The sequence below is a fragment of the Hermetia illucens genome, chromosome 1 (genome assembly GCF_905115235.1).
Source record: "Hermetia illucens chromosome 1, iHerIll2.2.curated.20191125, whole genome shotgun sequence".
Classification (NCBI taxonomy): Eukaryota; Metazoa; Arthropoda; class Insecta; order Diptera; family Stratiomyidae; genus Hermetia; species Hermetia illucens.
The window spans coordinates 38164596-38186219 of NC_051849.1; the positions used below are offsets into that span (position 1 = coordinate 38164596).

General features: G+C 43.7%; 1 protein-coding gene across 6 annotated transcripts in view; it reads left to right on the top strand.

The window, feature by feature from the left end:
- LOC119646603 (endoplasmic reticulum aminopeptidase 2) overlaps positions 1–21624 on the top strand; it is a 110005-nt gene that overhangs the window by 34940 nt on the left and 53441 nt on the right. The window contains exon 1 of one of the 6 annotated variants that reach the window (XM_038047104.1): positions 17050–18346. The exons of the other annotated variants lie outside the window; for them this stretch is intronic. Coding sequence (XP_037903032.1) covers positions 18301–18346 — 46 coding nt within the window. The 5' untranslated portion in view covers positions 17050–18300. Of the gene's footprint in view, positions 1–17049; positions 18347–21624 lie in introns of those variants that run through there. 6 annotated transcript variants of the gene reach the window in all.

The window sequence follows — 21624 nt, forward strand, 5'->3', positions numbered from 1 at the left end:
TTGATTGAGTTAAAAGAAGCCACTTGACGTGCTAGTCTAAGTCATGAAAGAACATGAAATAGAGCTGGAAGGAGGGAAGGAGAATCATTTTGATTATATTGTTCGATTATTTTCTAAATTTGGATATTTTAGGTTTGAAGTAGCACTTTGCCACCTGAGACGTCACCTCATCTGTTGGTTGACTGGTGGAGTTGAAAACTCAGAGCAAAGTTCTCAAAATCATGTGTGTGTTTGAAGTGGGGGAGGGGCAAAGCTTCTGATCACCCAGACCCTAGTGGTCCATTGTATTTGAATCCCTCATCTAACGGAATATCCCGGATTCGTTTATGTATCGCAGGATTTCCGTTAGTGAATGTGATGCTACCCGTTGCAGTTGTAGTACATCAGCATCAAACATCTGATGTCTGATTCGTCCATAGGCGGGGCACTCACACAGAAGATGTTCCGTGGTTTCCACTTCCTCATTACAGGATGGACAGGATGGATTTTGGAGAATCCCTATTCTGAAAATATGCCCAGCTAGTGAATTATTGGCACTCAGAATGCCCACAATACTCTTATAAGTCTTCTTGCTTTACAACAAGATAAGCTTTGCTGTATGTTTGTTTGGTTCTGACAGAAAAAAAATTGGTGTATTTAGCAGTCTTAAGGCTCAGCCATCTGTCGTTAAGGGAAGCTTCTTCCCAGCTGTTGAAAGCGGCATTAGCCAATGTTATTGACACCCCAATTGCTAATTCCGGTCCAAGTATGGGGGAAATTGAATCCTCTTGTGCTAAAGCATCTGAGATTTTTCTTTTTCTCTACACCACAATGACCGGGTGCCCAGAGTAGTTCCATCGTATTGAATCTAGAAACAGAGTTCAATCGATTTCTATATTCCTGAATGACTTTGGAACTGATCAAAGGACTGCTCATCATCCTCAATGCAACTTGACTGTCGTTACAGATTGCGTTGCGCTTGCGCCCGGTTACTATCTTTAGGATCGCATACACTTCAGCCTTGCATATTGACCCAAGGGAAAAGCCCAATTCTCGTTTTTATTCGAGAGGTGGACTCCTGTTCCAGAAACCTGTTCTGTTTTTGAGCCATCCGTCTCGAAGACGTCAGTATATCCTAACACTCATTCTTCTGGTTGGTCCCAGTTTTCTCTTTATTTCAAGATAACTTCATTTCTTCTACCAAACAAATGTATAGGGATTCGAGAATGAGAAGGCATTGCGAAAACTGAATTGAGTTCTCCCAATAACTCTCCCAATGTTCTGTGTCCTCCCTCATAGATTCCATCGAATTAGTCTATGAGCTGTTTTCATTGCAATGCTCTGAATACACAAATCCAGGAGTAATGCATTCAGAGCTGCGCCGAATGTCGTGCTCATGACACCAGTGATACCCAGACACACAGTTCTTTGCAGTGTGGCTAGTTTACAGCGAAAACTCTTTTCTTTCATCTTAACTCACCACACTACGGATGCGTAAGGCCTAAGTACCCATGTCGAGGCAAATGTCCGTCTACACAGTCTATAAACTGTGAATGCTCTTTTCATCTCTACGTCTGCATGTTTGTCCCAAAGAAGCTTCTTGTGTAGAATAACTCCCAGACTTTTCGATTCTTCGGAGAGCTAAAGGGTTATACCTCTCATCGCTGGAAGACAAACACCAATCAGTTCCCTGATTTTTGTAAATAATACCATTGTAGTTCTATTTGGATTTATTGAAAGTCCATGCCTGAGGCAAGCCGCCCTTGCCGCGGTAACTTAAAACCCTTTAGGTCTTACTTTCGTTATTCTCGTAATCCCACTCAATCTTTCTCTTCTTCTATCAGTTTTGCTGACTCCACTGCCAACTCCCCACAACAATCCTGCGACCTTATCTGCACTTACTTCTCTTCAGTGTTTTATGCCTTGAGCCCTTTACTATCTACACCTCTCATAACTGCAGACTGCTCCGAATCTCTGGTCATTCCTCTTCTTACGCCTTCCATGGTTGAGTTCCTCATTGGTAATCTTGATCCCAATGTCGGACCTGGCCCCGATGGGCTTCCTAACCTCTTCCTCGTTAACTGAAGAAAACACATTTTCCTCCACCTGAGTATAATCTGCAACAAAAGTCTAGAAGAATGGTACTTTCCCCATCTCTGGAAAAAAGGCCCTTATTATCCCTATCCTCAAAAGCGGAGACCTTTCTCTTGCTGTGAACTACCGCCACATTTCTCTTCCCTCCTCTTGCTCCAAAATCTTGGAAAGATACGCCAACCACTGGGTGACCACGCACTTCGGTCACCTCCTTGTCAAAGAGCAGCACGGGTTCGTGAAACATAGATCTACGGCTTCAAACGCTCTGGTCTTTACCAACTTTCCTCCTATCTCTCATACCATTCTTGCAAAGTTTCTTTTCATGGTTACTCATTTCGTTCCTTCTCTCCTTCCTCTGGTATTCCCCAACGCTCTATACTTGGCCCGCTACTCTTCCTGTTTTTTATCAATGGACTCACCTCCATCCTCACCGGCCCGTATTTGCTTTACGCAGACGACCTTAAATTATTTGCCTCTGCTCCGTCTCCGCTGGACTGTGCTCTATTACAGTCCAACCTTGATAATTTTGTTCGTTGGTGTTCGATCAACAACCTAACACTGAATGTCAACAAATGCCAGTGGATGTGCTATTCGCTTAAACCCTCCGCAACATCATTTTCCTATTCTTTCAGTGGACAACCCCTTTTATTACTAACCTCTTTCAAAGGCCCGGGTGAAATATTCGACGGCAAACTTCAATTCAATTCCCATTTCGTTGACATCATCAATAGGGCTTCAAAATATCTAGTTTTATCCTCTTCTATTCCCTTGTCAGAAACACCCTTAAATATTGCTGTGTAGTCTGATCTCCCTTCCGCATTCGTGACTGTCGCGCTCTTGAAGTTGTACAGGGTGCGGCAGCATAACTTCCTTTTTTAAAATGCGCGTCACTCAGTTAGTTGATGTCATAGCGGAGCGCTAGTGGTCTCGTTCAAGAGGGGATACTGTAAAGTTTTGTCCCGACATGGTTCAGTCGCCATCATGCGTTGGAATAGTGAGGAGCGTGCCTTTGCCGTTGAGGTTTACTTTTCAAGCGGATGTTCGGTTATTGCAACACAGCGTGCATTTCGGAATCGCTTTAATTTAGCCCCGTTGGCTCCCGTCCCAGACCGCAAATCAATTGTTACATGGGTCACTACATTCAGACAAACTGCAAGTGCGACAAAAAGGAAGAACCGGAGTCCCTCGACCCCTTAGATCACCTGAGAACATTGAAGCAGTGAGAGCGTCAATGTTGCGATCGCCACGGCGTTCTGCGCGCAAACACGCATCTGCCCTTGGGCTATCCCATCGTTTTGTGAGAAGAATTCTTCGTGATGATCTTCATTTTCATCCCTATAAGATGGCGATAGTGCAGGAACTTTCAGAACGTGACTTCAATTCTCGGATGAACGCGTGTGAGCTTCTTCTTGATGTCGTTCCCGAGGGTGCTATTGTTTTTTTTAAGGATGAAGCCCATTTTCATTTGTGTGGGTCGGTTAACAAACAAAACATGCGCTACTGGGCTGACACCAACCCTCGAGAATTGCATCAAAAGCCTTTGCATTCACCCAAAGTCACAGTGTGGTGTGCAGTTTCCTCAGCTGGAATTATTGGTCCCTGGTTTTTTGAGGAAAATGAGGTTACAGTGACAGTGAATTCGGACCGGTATGTAAACATGCTACAGAATTTTTTTTCCCACGGCTAGAAAATTTGGATTTGGGGGACACTTGGTTCCAACAAGACGGTGCAACAGCACACACTTGAAGAGCATCGATGGCTGTTTTGAGGGAACACTTTCCAGAGCGCCTTATCTCAATTAGAGGCGATTTGGAATGGCCGGCACGCTCTCCCGATCTGTCCCCTTGTGAGGAAGTTATGCTGCCGCACCCTGTACAACGCAAATTTACCCGGACCCTCTTTTACAAAAAGAACCTTCCACGGGGTGATTATCTGTCACGACTCCGCACCCTCAATCTCCCCTCCCTGTAGCAACGCCGTAGCTTCCTTGATATGTGTACTCTTTTCAAAGTTTGCAATTGTCTGATGGATTGCTCCGCCAACTCGGATATTACATTCCATATCACTTCATCTCATAACACACGCAGTGTGGACATTTTTGATGTACCCTTCGCGGAGCTACAACGCCCCACAGTTTGGGTCATTTGACTCTTTTTCCTTCTCTAGTTTTAAGCGTAAAATAAGCCATTCACTTACTCCTTCCTCTGAGGACAATATGTAATAAGGAATTTGTTTTCTGTGTATTGCGTTCAATAAATAAATAAACTATTAATCAACGGCGCGTTGTGTATTCTTACATCTCGACCAACAACTAGCACAGCCACGTCATCGGCATAAGCTGGAACATGTTTTGGCAGATTATGCACTTTGCATGGTAGTGAGTCGATCTACATCAAAATCATCATCAACTGCGCAACAACTGGTATCCGGTCTAGGGCTGCCTTAATAACGAACTCCAGACATCCCGCTTTTGCGCCGAAGTCCACCAATTCGATATCCCTAAAAGCTGTCTTGCGTCCTGATCTACGCCATCGCTCCATCTTAGGCAGGGTCTGCCTCGTCTTCTTTTTCTACCATAGATATTGCCCTTATAGACTTTTCGGGCTGGATCATCCTCATCCATGTGGATTAAGTGACCCAATCCACCGTAACCTATTGAGCCGGATTTTATCCACAACCTGACGGTCATGGTGTCGCTAATAGATTTCGTCGTTATGTAGGCTACGGAATCGTCCATCCTCATGTAGGGTGCCAAAAATTCTTCAGAGGATTCTTCTCTCGAACGCGACCAAGAGTTCGCAATTTTTCTTGCTAAGAACCCAAGTTTCCGAGGAATACATGGGAACTGGCAAGATCATTGTCTTGTACAGTAAGAGCTTTGACCCAATAGTAAGACGTTTCGAGCGGAACAGTTTTTGTAAGCTGAAATAGGCTCTGTGGGCTACCAAGAACCGTGCGCGGATTTGATCGTCGTAGCTGTTATCGGTTGTGATTCTCGACCCTCGATAGGACAAATTTTCAACGGTCTCAAAGTTGTAGTCTCCTTTCTTCATTGTTTTCGTTTGACACAGTACAGTGCACAAGGCTCCTTCCCCCCCTTCCCCAACCTGGAGGACCCTTCTGCAGTTTTTCATGAAGAAAGAACTCCAAGCGATCACCACGCGGAGGTATAGATAGGGTTTGGTTGTAGAGCTGTTGGTGTTGGTTCAACTGGCGTTTCCCGGGTTTTATTCTCCATCGTGGGTGCCAATCCACATTTCGCCCTGGGACTTATACTACCCTTTAACCGCACCGTGAATGTTAGGGGAAAATGGTCCTTTTACACGCGATATCTCGAAAATCCCGCATGCGCCGGGCACCACAAAACTTTTAAAGACCTAAAAAAGGAGGTCAGTAGCAAGGGCATGTATTTTGCTCACTAGGTGATGCGATGGCGTAGTTTGTTTCAATAATTTACAAGTACGGAGAGAGTCTGTAAAGCTACCCTGAAAGCCACCTTGATGGCCCGAAGCACGGCAAAAAATTCACCCGACAAAACCGACGTGAGATTTGCGTCCCATTGAGAGCAACCACCGCACAGGCAAACCCACCATGCACAAACGCAGCAGCAGACGCCAGGACCAGAAAACCCCTTGATTGGAAGCCGTTCGCCGCCTTGCCACACGCAGCCGCCGCCTGGGCTCTGCCACAATCATACGAAAGGATAACCTGAATCTTATTAGAGATTGCAGGAATTACAGTGTCAAACAAGCTGCGAAACGACTTATAGATCGAGGAGAGACCATTTTCAGCATCCGGGTTCTGAACAACCAAATGATAGATTTTAGGATTTCTTTCCTTTAATTTAAGGAGTTCTTTGGCCTTCTGGAGGGGAGAGACGGCCCCTTGGCCAAAGCAAAAATTTTGTTCAATGGGGTGGTTCTGGTTAGTCTTTACGGTTTTAGGGATAATGGAGTTCAAGTGGTCCCTGACCAAACATGTCCTAATCATCTCCCTACCTAAAAAGGTGATGGATTTGACATGGGCGAAAGTAAATTATTAATTTTTATGTGCAGTAACACCTACTATGCTTCTCTTGAAGGATATAGATTGGGATTTGGTTATGTTGATTGGTAGGCCCAATCTTCGGGATTCATCAACAAACGCATTTACCTACCTTTGGAAACATTTGGATGTCGACAACCAATCGTCTCCAGTGGCCAAAATGAGGAAATCGTCCTCATATTGGAAGATTCCAATGCTATCAGAGCATTTATTATTCAGGGATGTTGTATAGATATTAAACAACATTGGACTTAAAACGATCCTTGGGGAATGCCAATTCCAACTTGAACGTTGCGTAGCCCTAGTTGTGGGCGCCGATTGGACATTATCCTTGACAGCCATAAAACAATCTCAGCATGAAAGCGGAAATGTGATATCATTTCGTCTTTTCATAAGAGTTCTTCACATCCAGCACAACAGCCAATATCTGCTGACTTTTACCGTTTGCTATCGAAATGTGTAAATAGGTATCCTTGATACAAGCAGGACTTTGTATTCATCAATGAAATTATTGATATGAGCCTTGGTCATAGAGTTAAGCAGTTTGGCAAACACATTAATAAGACCAATAGGGCGGTAACTGGTCAAAAGTTCTTGGTTCTTAAGTCTTTTGGGATGGGTACCACCCGAATAATAGATCAGTCCTCAGGAGGACCCAACCTGCACCAAATGAGGTTTTCTTTTCTTGAATTGCCACAGGAAAGCAGGAGGTCATCAGAATGCTAACACAATAAACTCCCTAGTCTCGCGTCATGCTTTCAATTATAAGAGCCTGATTTCACCATAGAGTCAAACGTAGTTCTGCACTACTTCCCCAAGATAGGATCATCCTCAGCCAATTACGCTGAAGCTGAGCTTCCGCTATATTTAAACGAAACTGCGTTCGATATGCAATCCAAAATGCTCAGGTCAAAATGCTGGCATATTCTTCCTTATAACTGAATAACTGGATTTCTTCGAAGTTCTGCACTACGTCACAACCGAACACACAAACATTCATGATTTATATCGCAGATCTCGAGAGATTTGGGAAATCAGCTCCCTATCGAGGTGGCCACCATTCACCCAAATCTCCGTGATGACCCGACTAAGTGCTGCTTACTTGACTATACTTCCTTCTGAATTTGCACTTACTTAGTCCTTATCGTCCGGCTTACCATCATAAATAAGGATTTCGTGACAAACGGCCTGAAAGGGTTGAACTATTCAAATATTTAAGTAAAATATTCCAAAAATGTTGGGGGAAGGCATCTCTCTACACATCCTGCACTCTATAATTTACGGATATCGACCACATATTACATTATCATCATAGATTATATCATCCTTTCAAAATATTCTCATCAAAATGGTTTTTATCCAGCTTCCAAGTATTTTAAGAATTCCGTTGTGGGTTCCATGCATGAAAATTGAAATACCAGATAAGTTACCCTCAGAGACAAAGATGGTGGGGGATCAGAGCCGAACAGCTTCCGGCTGTGATACGAATCGAAGAAATATCACAGAATATAAGCAATAATTGTGCCATTTTGGGAATCAAATGAATACAGGAACCAAGAAGTCGATTTTATTGAATCGTTTGGCAGAAGTCAGGACCTTCCAGGCGAACCTGAAGTTCACGGTGTATAGTCAGTACATTACCATAAATTGCGCACTCAATAGTGAATCCCATATGAACAATATGGAACGTTTGATAGTCAATAGAAACGTACATGTATGACTTTGAACTGAAAGCGGGAGGGTTACCGCTGAATTCCGAATAAATCCCCCTGGTTCGCTAGAAAGGATTTGGATTCCTTTGCGTGGAGCAGCAACGGATATCAATCTATCTATTCCTTTCAAATTTTACTCCTACCCAAGTTATTTTCCTTTCAAGCTAATAGAAGCTTCATCCGTCAATATCGACCCCACTAATTAGCATTTTCAGTTATCCCTAAACCGAAGTGTCATCATTTGATCCGCGTATCACCGCGAAAGTTGATTGAACTCGACTCAATTTGGCAAAATTGGTAATGGAGTTCCAGCAACTCACCCGCCGACTATGAGCAAACATCCACTTCATTTGAAATTTAAATTACCCGAACTGAAACTTGTGTAAGCGGTCATCCTGATCCCGGTAGAACTTTAAATACATTCAACGTTCACCTTATCGCCATCGTCATCCCTTAAATTTAAACAGGCATCCGGTAGCTACACGTACAGCATTTCTGCTTCAATATTGAATTATCGCCAATAGACGGTCCTCTGACTATTCTTTTCACTATACAGATGTACATGGTAGTTCCGAAGGATGCACAATTTATTGGGGGATGAAATATTTGGGGGTCGAAATTTTTTGGGGGAAATATTAACGCATGCGTCTGTTTAGATTCGGAGACTAGATACTCAAACCTTGCCAGATTCTTTCCATATTTTGGTGATACGCTTACGAAAGGTAAAGGGGATGAACTTTAGATGAAATTTAATCTTATTATCGGAGATGTAATATGTGTGCTCTTCTGCTAAGTTCAGTGGAAGGTTTTTCGTTGGTAGGACTAATTTATGACCGGTAATTAGAAGGTATGAGAAACGAGGAGAAATGGGTGTCGAGGTGATAAAAAGCCGTTGGACAGAAGGCAATTTACCGGTGTCGGCAGGTTGGGGTGGATTACTTTCATTACGGTGTTTGATTGAAATAAGTTACTTAGGTATATGCAGACATATGTAGGAATTGCTTGGTATAATTACTTGGGATGAAGATACTTACCCATTCGGAATAATGGCTTGGGAACTCTAGTAGAAATTTGACGACTTTTATCAGCTGCTGAAATGGTTTTTGGCTTCCATTTCGTTATTCTCGGTAAACTTTTCGACGTAAAAGTTATCAGACCGGTTTTACAATTCCTGCATTGTATCTCTTGACATTTTAGGAAACAATTACTGTATAAAAAATAGAATAAAAAATTATTAAAATAGGTTATTATATGGTGGTTCCTGGGTCTATTTTTTAAAGAACTCAGACCATTCTAATCAAATGCCCTCTTCCTAATTGCAAACCTTTCCCCTTTGCCCAACCTTTTTCAATTCGGGTGGAACCAGGTTGCCTTATTCCTGGCATTTGAAAGCTCCGCGGTTTCCAAAATTTTTGACTTTAGTAGTTAAACTTCCAATGTACCAACGCGAAACTTTCTTTCTCAAATGACCAAAAGAACAAGTTCTTCTACACGTACATATGAACGTAACGTAAAAAAAATTATGCTCAACCGGTATGTCCACTTTCATTTTGGCAATCTTTCTCTTTTTTAACGTAAAGCGAAGGTGACGAGATACTCCCATAGGTAATGTTTTCCATAAATGTATTCTGCCTTCGTAAAAGCCTTTTAACTCGTCCCGTCGCGGAAATATCGATCGATATCATCCCATCTACAACATGCATTTGTTAGTTCAAAGAACGTCTTGTCAATCGATATTCATCGGTTGAGTTAAATCTTTTTACCAAGAAGAAGCTCCAGAACATATTGCACAACATCGCTCCATCTGTCAGAGCTCTCCCCCCTGTCCTCTGACTTTCCACAAGAGAAATAGGTGTAATCGGCGTCGTCCACCAAAACGACCTTGTGGAGTTAAGACTGAAATGGTCCAGGCTTGCTTAGGAGTTGGATAACAAAATAATCAAACTCACCATGCTTTCGGTTCAACCATGGATTCCAGTTGCTGCGGAGCCGTGCAATCCATTTGCCTCTCGACTTGTTTTCCCAAGAAGCTTACCACTCAATGTCTGATACCGTCCCTCACGAGCCACCGCCACCCTTGAATACTCCCCCTTGCATGTGTATATGGTTTTGTGCTCTCTAATAAGGTGATCAACGGGGATCACTTACCCAAACGCAATCATAGCCGGCACTGAGACACTGAGGTTGGCAGACGGCCCCTTCAAAGCCTCCGTCTTTGTACTTATTCAAAACGTTTACCATACATTATACCTCCGCGCCGTAGAGCAGAACGGACTTCCCTGCACTCACAAAAGGTCGTCTCCTGGTAGATTTGATTGTTTATGACAGGTCAGCGATTTCCGCTGTCTACCAATAGATAGAAGACTTGTCACGGCTGGATGTTCTCCCGAGCATGGAAGCGCTACGGGCTGTGGTTATAACTGGATTTACGACAGTGTTGTCGGTAGTCCCTCCACTGCCCGAAGTATTTTTGGACATTGTCTGCCTGTTCCAAGAGCCTCGATGTTCACCTTCGCGATATTCCACTTGCAGGGAGAGCGCGGGCTAGTGCATGCCCATATTTTGAACCTGATATATTGATGGTCGCTTGCCAAGCAGTCTTCTAGATCGCGCCACCCCTCCACCAGCGATACCAGAATGCTTCCTTTGTAGCCTGGGTTTCGGAATGTTGGCGTGTTTAAAACTATAAGCGTCGTTCTCTCCTCCATTTTGGAGGTGGATTCTCCTCTGGAGTCTGAATGAGTCACCCCTAACCAGGTTCCACTTCTCCGCGCACAAGACAACGTCTTCCAGAGCGTCAAGCCACAGCACCACGAACGGCGTACCTTTTTTCTTGGCTGGGGCTACTCGAGACTTGGCACAAAAGGTGCACGGCAATTTCGCTAATAAAAACAGTTTTTATTTATTGATCCTATATCGATGGCAGTTCTACAAGCCTTCTCCCCAGCAACATCGCCAGGAGATAGCAATAAAAACCACAAATATTCTCTTTCAAAACCTCGATTCAACCATCCATCCAACCATCACCTATATCACATATAACAGATTCTTGGCTTTAGAAGAGAAGTTAACGAAGAATTGGGAATTGAAGACGCAATACGGAGACTTTGTGGAAGAATATGTGAAGCTAGGTCCTATGGCAGAAATCGATATCAAAAAATCTCATTTCCGCATTACTTCCTTCCTTAACATTTAAATGTGTCGAGATAGCTGAGTGAATAGAGCACAAGGCTCTCGTATGGAAGGTCGCGGTTCAATTCTCACTGGTGGCAGTGGAATTTGTATCGGGATTTGACGTCGGATGCCAGGAGCCTTAGCCGGGGATGAGTGCCTGAATCAAATCAAGGTAATAATCTCGGGCGAGCGCAATGCTGCGATTATTATTATATTAACACTTAAATATACGACGAAAAACGTTATTCCTAAACACCGAATCTAGATATAGTCACACAATCGGTTTTGGGCCTAAATTAAAAGTTGAAAGTTGCCTCGAACTCAGAAGCCAGCGGTACCTAATAAGTTGACATACCATGCGGCCGAATTCTTTTTCCAGCATTGCTCGTTGATTAGCACCGGATCAGCTTTTACCTCGACAGTGTATTTATTTAGTCGCGTGCTAGGCCCTCCCAGTTTCACTCTGAAGATCAGACATCGCCCCAAGCCTGCAGTATGTGTAACGCTCTCACCAGAGACGGCAAAATCTCTACGGAGAAAGCGAATGTTGGCTTTGTGACCTACGAGTATTTGCCCGTATCTGAAGCATACTGGTTTTCTGTGGGATATCGGGCAGGTTGTAGATGTGTGCTTATAGTCTAAGCACCTGTTACACTTGGTAGGGACTACCCATATTCGTACCCTACATACTATCAAAACAATTCCGATTTTTTGGCTGTTAACAAGTTTGCTAGCATATTGCACGGCAACTCCCATTATAGTGATTTTTTGGGCGCGAGAAGTCACAGGGCTAATTTAGTTAATTCAACAAAGACTTCGCTATCTTCATTTTGGGTGAAAAAGACACTTCTATTCCACTGCCTTTGGACTTGACCAATTAGTGGATCTCGCTGAGAATTTCAGCAAAGATGTTGCCCTCCAGCCAGTCCAACCAGAACTATCAAGTCCTCTTTCGTTCCCTCATCTTTGCTTTCTTGCTCCAGTATTCTTATCTCCCTTGACTTCAGGCACACGTGGTGGGTTTTACCTCCTTGTGCTTCTTTACTTTATTTTTTTGTATATCCTGGAGGCTGTCTGGATAAAGTCCCCTTTAGATACATCTGCCCTCCTTTTGGCACTTATATTATTCTCTCTCTCTCTGTACGGTTGTTTCTGCACGTCTTCTCTGCTGTCTATGACTCGTTGTAGAAGGAAATGTGGTGCAAGTGCTCTTCCAGTTTCATCAGCCTGTTTTTACTGTTTTGGAATGTTTTTGTTTTAGGAAGATTACAGACTTGGTGTATTTCACAACTGCTGCGCAATTTTTTCAGAAGCCTTTCCTCTTCAGTTCTAACTAGGACAGTCAATCTATGTCCACAGTCATTTGCCGAGTTTCAATGACTTGCTTTGGACGTATCCCGGAACAGGAGCACTACAGAATACTGAAGTACTGAAGTATTTTCCTTTTCGATATTTCCTCTATATTTCACCGTCCACATTCTGGAGTCTCGTCTTGTGTTTCAGCCATTGAAACTTTCTTCGCTGGGTATCGCAGCTAACGAGACATTTTCGTACTGCGCCCAAAATTCAGTTGTTCCTGCTCCCCCACTATCTCCTCCGCTTTGGTGATTTAGTTCTCCATAGAATTTGCACCAAAGCATGATGTGCAAGGGTAGCCAGTTATGGGTGTATCCTCGGAAAAGTGTCCCTAGCCCAATTTTTTGATGCCTGATCTACGCTTAGCTGAACCCGGACGGATCAGCGTTTACTTGGGGCGATGAGGTCTGCTAATGCCGGTTCAATGAACACTACCCGACCAGGATGTAGATACACGTCACAACTACTACTTTGACGAAGTCATGTTTAGACTAACAATGTGTCCCGAGGAATACCGATCACTGACGGTTTCCTTTCTCAATGCTCCTCCCTAGGAGGCACCTATAATACCAACCACAGGGCTAGAACTGCTCGGGCATCTCGCTGTTCATTGAGGATCGCACACAACTACTTAGGGACATGAAAACCTTAATAGTTTCCAAAACGAAGAATGAAGAATCTGGTTGCAGAGTAAAAGAGAAACGTCTTTGGATTTAAAGAAGCTGTCTAAATAGACGTTTCAGAGGATAATACAATGGGCCCAATATATGAGATATAGGCATCTGGAGCTGCGGCTTCCTTTATTTCCTCAATCTTTTTGTGCTATTTGGTGCTACTCAGGTGTTGCAGGTTGTTGTAAATAGCAGTTGCAGTCGTATCAAGCTGAAGGGGAATCATCCCTTCATCATTTCTAATTGCCGCTGTCAGATGGTTTTTAATGTAAATCTTCCGTCAGTTACAATTCCAGAATATTTCGTAGAAAATTTGAACAAAATCAAATGGTTTTGACGGCATCCTCCTCCCTCCGTCTGCCGATAACAACAGTTTCTGTCTCCTGGTATCTCGGTTTCAAACGCTGCATTTTATAGTGGTTTGCTAGCCAGTATTTCAAATGATCGAATTAAAAGCTGATCTTGCTTTTTTAATTACAAAGTGATTTCATTCAACAAATACTGTATTTCGAAAATCAGTTGTTCGGCTTTCAAATTGAACTGAACACTAATAAGAAAGGGCAAGATTGATGGTGAACAACTGGTTTCCGAAACACGGTGTTCGTTGAATAAAATCACTTTGTTGAGAAGAACTTATTTCTTAGCTGTGCACTTTACATTTGCCTTATATTTTTTGGAAAATACAGCTAATATTTTCGCCGTATATTCTATAGCGGCAGCCTTCCTGAAAAGAATGTGCAGGTTGCCATCATAAACGAATGTTCGACTATTAAGGATCTGATGCCGACCCTTGCAATCATTCGGTGGTTATGGTATAGCTTGTAGTACCTTCGTTTTTATTGTAGCATTTTTTCTACACCGAGGTATAAATTTCTTTGGCCCCCTGCATGAGGATGGACGATTCCGTAGCCTACACAATGACGAAATATATGAGTGATACCAAGACCGTCCGGTTGTGGATAAAATTCGGCTCAATAAGTTACGGTGGGCGGGTCACTTAATCCGTATGGATGAGGATGATCCCACCCGGAAAGTGTATAAGGGCAATATCTATGGTAGAAAAAGAAGACGAGGTGGACCCTGCCTAAGGTGGCGCGATAGCGTAGGCCAGGACGCTAGACAGCTTTTAGGGATATCGAATTGGTGAACCTCGGCGCAAAAACCGGGATGTCTGGAGTTCCTTATTAAGGCAGGCCTAGACCGGAAACCGGTTGTTGCGCCGTTGATGATGATGATAGGTATAAATATCTAAGAAAGGTACGTGCGCTCCAACTCGATCGTGGAAACATCGGTGCTTGAGCGAGCGGGTGTGTGATTTGCACCTATTAAAAAGTGTGTCGATCTTTTCAGCTCTGACCACAAGGTACTACTTTATATTCCCTTGTCTTTTTGTATTCTCGGTATAACGAATGAGTTGCGGGGGAACAAGACCTACATATTTTGGGACTTGTGGTCCGTTGTAAGGATTTTCGCAAAAACGAAGAATGGAGGCATCCCAACCTCCAGTGCAATGTTTCAAAAACACGTTGTCAATTTGGACATTGGGGTCGTGGAAATGGACCTCATAGGCTCTGTGTTTCTCAGTTTCAATTTTAGAAGTCCCGTACGATGTTGATTTATCGTGATTGCTCTGCTACCCCAGTATAAATTCAGCGGCGTGATTTTTGTGATGTTACGTTTGTTGGAGTGACCAAAGTACCATAGACCCGACCTACCTTCAAAGCAAAGCAGAAATGAGAGTAGCCTTGAAGGACCTGTATTGAGGTGCTTGATTTCACAGCTCTCGCCAACTCTGGTCAGCTCCAAGATTCGTTCGATTAACCCCCGCCCTCCGCATTTATAGGGGCATATAACATGTGGGATCTCCTCGTTGCCCCAGATTCACAGCAGTAGTTGGTGTATCGCATTTAGTAGACTCGTCCCACACGCGGAATCAACTTCTTCTGCTATCGGAGGATTTGTAGTCAGGCCAGGATCACCAATACCCCCATCAATTTGAGCTATTTGTATGGGGGCGCTAGGGTGTCGGACTAAGAAATTCTTCAAAATAGGACGCCCAGCGTTACTGTCGGCATCGCTGATAATATTTCCATCTTTGTACATGTGGAAGCTAGTCCTGGGTTGATAACCGTTCCAAATTGTATTCACCAGTTTATATGCTTGCTGGTGTTTCCATTAGCTAGGTTTGAATTAATGTTCAGCAACTACTCGTCAGAATATTTCCGTCTAATTATTCTATTCGAAATTCGCCGTAGCTCGTCATACTTTTCTTTTTTGGCTCTGATTGCACGTTGGATATATTTTCTGTAGGCTTCGTTTTTTGGGTCGAGTGATATTTTGCATTCATCGCCAAACCAGTTAATTCGCGTTCGCCGGGATTTGTATCCAACGTCCTTCTCCGCGACTTCTTTGATGTGCCTTTATGCTTCGATGTCGTGAAGCATAGATGATAGTTTTTCCTTCGGGGCGGCTGTATATGCCTGAGTCATAGCATCGCTCAGGAGTTTATCAGCCGCGAAGATTTTGGTAAGCCTGGTCCCCAATTTTTGCTTTGAGGAGATTCTGGACCGATATGGTGCGTTCACCAAGTGATGGTCTGAATCGCAGTTTGCTCCTCGATATAATCGTACATCCAATACACTGGACGCCCATCTTTTACCTATGAGGACGTGGTTAATTTGGTATCTACGTCTAGTGATTTCCAGGTCAGTTTGTGAATGCGCCGGTGTGGGAAGCATGTGTAGTCTACGACAGGATTTCAACTGCTGGCGAAGTTAATTAATCGTTGACCGTTATGATTGCATTCCTCATGGAGGCACTGTCCTCCAGGCGTTCCCAGATGCCAGCTTTCGTGTCCGATTTTCTGCAATCATGCTCAATTTGTAAATCTAGGCCTGTTGAAGGAGAGCCTTGACGACCCCTGGTTTGTTCAGGAAGCGTACTTTCCAGGATTCGCAAGAATAGTTCATTGGACGTTTGCTTGGTCGTCGTCGTTTAGCTGTCCAATCCGAGCATGTTTCAGGTTTCTTGACATTTAGTAGTTTCTACATGGATGGGTTGTCGACCCATTGCAAAACCCTATCCAGGGGTGATCTCGGTGAAAACTGCTTCAAGTTGTTCGAAACATGTCAGAGTTCACACAGCTATGTTGTAGGTCTGCCTACGTAGTTTGTGAAACCCTACTCGCCTGAGACACTTAGGTGTAACTCAGCCATTCAGGCTACAGCTATCCCTCCTACTTCTTTCTCAACCATGGCTTAGGACAGGCTACGGGGGAGTTCGCTAAAACACTAACTCTTTAATTAGCTTTTTTAGATTACCCAAATTTTATGAAGTACCATCGGTCTGGGTAGAAAGCCAAAAAAAGAAACGGGGATAAAGCTTCATCAATAAGCATGACTAGGTTAAGTAAATCAAATCACTAGAACTTCAATACTGCTATCAGCAATCAACCCTATCATTGGTGTCAACGCTAATGCCAGCAAACATTCTTCCTTGTGGACTTTACGATTTCTTAGTAGACGAGCAAGATTGCTAAGGATAATAAAGTGGATAACAAATTATATTATCAAATGAGCTGTGTACACCAAACAGATCTGAATCATTGGAAAAGTCACCCTGTTACCATCACGGAGAAACTGCGCTTCTCTCTCTCAGCGTGATATTTTGCACCCCCTCAACATGAGTTTTCCATTCGGTTCCTCTCTCGCTCGCAGTAAATCCCTTGAACGAAACATCGAGCATTTCTACGGTTGTTCAAATCAAAACAAATTTCCTTAAAACCACCCCATACCCGCCATTCCACGTTCGCCATCCACCGCCCACTCTGAATTGCGCGCTCTGCCATAAACAACCCCTGAAATAACCATCATTGGCCCTTCAATATGCAGGAACGTTGTCTACTCTCCGTGAGTTTTCCAGACTCCCTCCGGCCGATATATAAGGCATAGCTGCTGGTATACTCGTATTGCGTGCGTTCCTGCTCCAAATCAGATGGACTGAAGAGGCAAACAGTGAAATAGTTCAGCACGGCGGCAGTGTAAGTGCGCATACAGTTCGGATCAGACCCTTTTTAAGTACACGTAGTTTCTCTCGTCTCGTATATCCTTTTTTGTGTTTTTACATAAATTCCTTCCCGGAAGTGATAGTTGAATAATCACGGGAAAATTACAAAGAATTTCTAGTTCGTCCAGTAATAGTCCGTAGATAGTGTGATTTTTCTTTAAGATTTCTTAAGAAGTTCTTCCTTAAAAGCAATTCCCGTGTGAAGAAAAAAATGGGTTTTGAGAAAATCCTTAGCTTTTTCTCTCCCCTGAATCGGTAGTTACTATACTGTGGTGTCCTGGTGTCCATGTATGCGTGAACTGGAGCTCCCTTAGATGTCTGCCGTCTGGAGCTTTCGGGAGAATCAAAATTGTGCCAGTGTAGTGGAGTATATATGTCAGCGTAGCACATTCACTGCATGACATAGAGAGGATGCAGAGACCGGGAGAGATGTAAGGCGTCCGGAAAAGGATATCAACACGATATAAAAACGGTGGCGGCGAAACGTGTGTGCTGGAATTTCATCATCATTTTTCACATTCGCTCTATAATTTATAGCTGAGGCTGGAAGCGCGCCGACACCTGATTCGGAGCGTGGATGCGACAGGTCCGGATCCAGATTTTTATATGTACGCGCCTCCTTAATATGCGATTATGCCCCCTATATGTGTCACAGGAGCATAGCAGGTGGGAAGCAGGTCCTCTAGAGCATTAAGTAGGTGAAGGAGCGCTTTAAACAACAGGCGAATTTTCCGATCCTTCTCCAGCAGTGTAGAATCTCAGCTTTTCCCACTTAATTCGTGCGACAGAACGTGGATGCATTTAACAGGATAATTGGCATGTTCTTCTTCTCATCGGGGTGGAATCGTGTGTGTTTGTTGCTTTATGCTATTTGAGTCCTGGTGGTGTTATTGTGCGCGGGTAATAAAAATTGAGTGAGTGCGTTTTTGTTTTTCCTCATTATTGTTGATTGCATTGTTGCACGCGAGCTTCCGGTAAATTGGAGTGAAATAATTTGTACTGAACGTTGAATTATAAGTGGTTTAGTATTGAGGTCGCATTGAGAAAGTCAAGGACATCGCGGGCATTATTCAACTTCTCGAGGAGCATACGTATTGGCAGGAAACCATCGACAGGGAAGCGGCGGCGGCGGCGGCCCCGTTAAAATTTCGGTGGTCGGCGGTGGCCAACGAGGCTCCAAGGTTTGGCGTCGCGAAAGGATCGAGATGACAAGCCAGGAGCCTGATTTGGATGATGTTGCATTCCTATCAGGTAAAAAATGCAATTTTTCTTTGTCAAGGATATTTGAAAAGGTTTGAAAGAGGGAAGGAAGGACCGAAGTTTCCAGAAAAATGAAAACTGACTGAATAAACAAGTGACGTCTAGAGTACTGTCATTGTTTTTTTGTATCAAACAATGAAAATATATTGACGTCAAAACCTGCGTCATTGCTGCAAATACGCATTTGTTCGATTAATCAGAAATCTATACCATCCAGTGATAGACTTTCACAAATCTTAACATATCTAAAAGAATCTTTCAACCTCGCAATTCAGAGAGTGAATATAAAAGATTTTGAAATGACTCTGATTTTCAAATCCCCGTGGGCAACATGGGTTGATGTCCTACTTCGTCTTTGATTCGAAGAGACAAGCGACAAGTGTTATCCTTGGGATCCATCCCGAACCCAGAGTAAAATGAAGTATGTTTCGATGATATTAAAGATACTAAATATGTAGAAGGATACCTGCAGTAACCATGCATCAGCTAGGAATAAGCAAACTGAAATGAGACATTTTGTATATAACCATAAACTCATACAAAACTTGAAGGATGTTTTGGGTAAACAGTGGATCCACCACTGAAAGTTATAAATAGGTGCAACAAGTCGGTTGGCATTTATTATGGACATTTTCCTAGTTGATGTTCATCAGAGGTATCTGTCTTCATTCTGTAAGACTTAGTTCATTTTGTGGTACGCAAAATTGTCTAAAGTTTGTGAATCAGAGAATCTTTCTATTTCTAATTCCTAAACTCAATAGAGGGTACTGGGTGTGTACTTAAGATATATGTATACGAGTACGTGCGACGATCTTAGCAGTAGCACTTGCAACAATCGTGCTTAGCGTATGTAACTAAAATTATCAATGCGGTTAAGTACCTGTGTGTGTGTGTGTGTGTATGGTGGGGAGAAGCTACAGCTTCCGAGCACTCAGGCCGTGTTGGCCCATTGTACTCGCGTCCCCCGTCTAATGGAATATTCCGGATTCGTTAACGTATCGTAGGATTTCCGTTAGTGGATGTGATGCTACCCGTCGTAATTGGAGAACATCGGTACCAAAGATCTGATGCCTGATGCGTCCATAGGCGGGGCATTCACATAGGAAATGCTTCGTGGATTCCGCTTCCTCATTACAGGAGGGACACGTATCATCTTCGGTAATTCCTATTCTGAACATATGCCCAGCTAGTGAATTATGGCCTGTCAGAATGCCCACAATACACCTGCAAGTCCTCCTGCTTTTCGACAGGATAAACTTTGCGGTACGTATGTTGGGTTCTGGCAGGAAAAGTTTGGTGTGTCGAGCAGCATTTAGGCTCTGCCACCTGTCATTATGGGAAACTTGTTCCCAGTTTTTGAAAACAGATTTAGCCAATGCTACTGATACCCCAATTGCTGGCTCCGGTCCCGGCATAGGGGAGATTGACCCCTCTTTCGCTAAAGCGTCCGAGATTTCAATTCCCTCTATGCCACAGTGACCAGGTACCCAGAGTAGTTCCACCGTATTGAATCTAGACATAGAGTTCAAACGGTTTCTGCATTCCTGAACGATTTTCGAGGTGATCAAAGGACTGCTCAATGTCCTCAGTGCAGCTTGACTGTCACTGCAGATTGCGATGCGCCTGCCCTTCAACCGCTCGTCAATCACCCAGTTTGCCACCCTTAGGATCGCATAAACTTCGGCTTGAAAAGCCGTTGCATATTGTCCCAAAGGAAAAGCCCACTTCTCGTTTTTATTCGAGAGGTAGACTCCGGCTCCACAACCCTCTTCTGTTTTTGAGCCATCGGTGTAGAAGACTTCCGTATATCCCTCCACGCATTCCTCTGGGTCTTCCCAGTCCTCTCTACGCTTCAGGGTAACTACATATCTTCTACCAAACAGATGTATTGGGACACGAGAATCGGAAGGCATTGTAAGAACTGGATTCAGTCCTCCCAGTAACTCTTCCAATGCTCTGTGCCCCCCACATCCGTTGTTTTCCCATAGATCTAATCGAATTAGCCTATTAGCTTTGAATAAATATATCCAGGGGCTGCAAATTGAGTAGTGCATTCAGAGCTGTGCCGGATGTCGTGCTCATGGCACCAGTGATACCCAGACAAACAGTTCTTTGCAGTGCAGCTAGTTTACGGTGAAAACCTTTTTGTCTCACCTTCACCCACCACACTACGGATGCATATACGAACATCGGCCTAATGATGGCAACGTATATCCACATTACCACATGAGGCCTGAGTCCCCATGTCGAGGCAAAGGTCCGTCTGCACAGCCCATAAGCTGTGAGAGCTCGTTTCATCTTTACCTCTACATGTTTGTTCCAAAGAAGTTTTTTTATCTAGAGTAACCCCCAGGTATTTCACTTCTTCGGAGAGTTGAAGGGTAGTACCCCTCATCTCAGGGAGGCAAAGTCCATCCAGTTTTCTCCTTTTTGTGAATAAAACCATTGTGGTTTTATTGGGATTAACTGACAAACCATGTCTAAGGCACCAGCTGTCTATCAAATCAACAGCACGCTGTATATTCCTGCACACCGTTCTAAGATCCCGATCAACAGCAAGTACAGCCACGTCATCAGCATAAGCTTGAGCGTGTATTGGCAAATTTTGCAGTTCGCATAGTAGTGAGTCGATCAGCATACTCCACAGAAGCGGCGAAAGCACACCTCCTTGGGGGCAGCCCTTCGTTGCCTCCGTAGTCAGGTAGCGATTGACCCCTACCTCAGCGCACAGCAATCTTTGCGTCAGCATAGCATGGATCCACTTAATTAAAGCATCATCAACATCATGCGCTCTGGCGGCATCACGAAGTTTTTGAAAAGGCGCACAGTCAAAAGCCCCTTCAATGTCCACGAACACCCCCATCGCATCCTCCATCTTTGTGACCAAAGAATGAAGAGCAGACTCACAGGACTTTCCACGTTGGTAAGCATGTTGGTTTTCACTAAGCGGGTGTGACCTAAGTGCCCTTCCACGAATGTGACGCTCCACCAGTCTCTCCAAACCTTTCAGCAAGAATGAAGTCAAGCTGATCTGTCTGAAGTTCTTTGGATTAGAATAGTCATCTTTCCCAGGTTTCGGTATGAAAACTACTTTAACCTGTTGCCAATAAGAAGGCACGTAGCCCATAGCAAGACATCCTCGAAAAATATTTCTTAGATGTCGCTCTAAATGCTCCATACCCTCCTTTAGCATTGCCGGATAGATGCCATCTATGCCAGGTGTTTTGAAGTGTTCAAAGGACAGTATCGCAGCTCTCACCTTTTCAAGG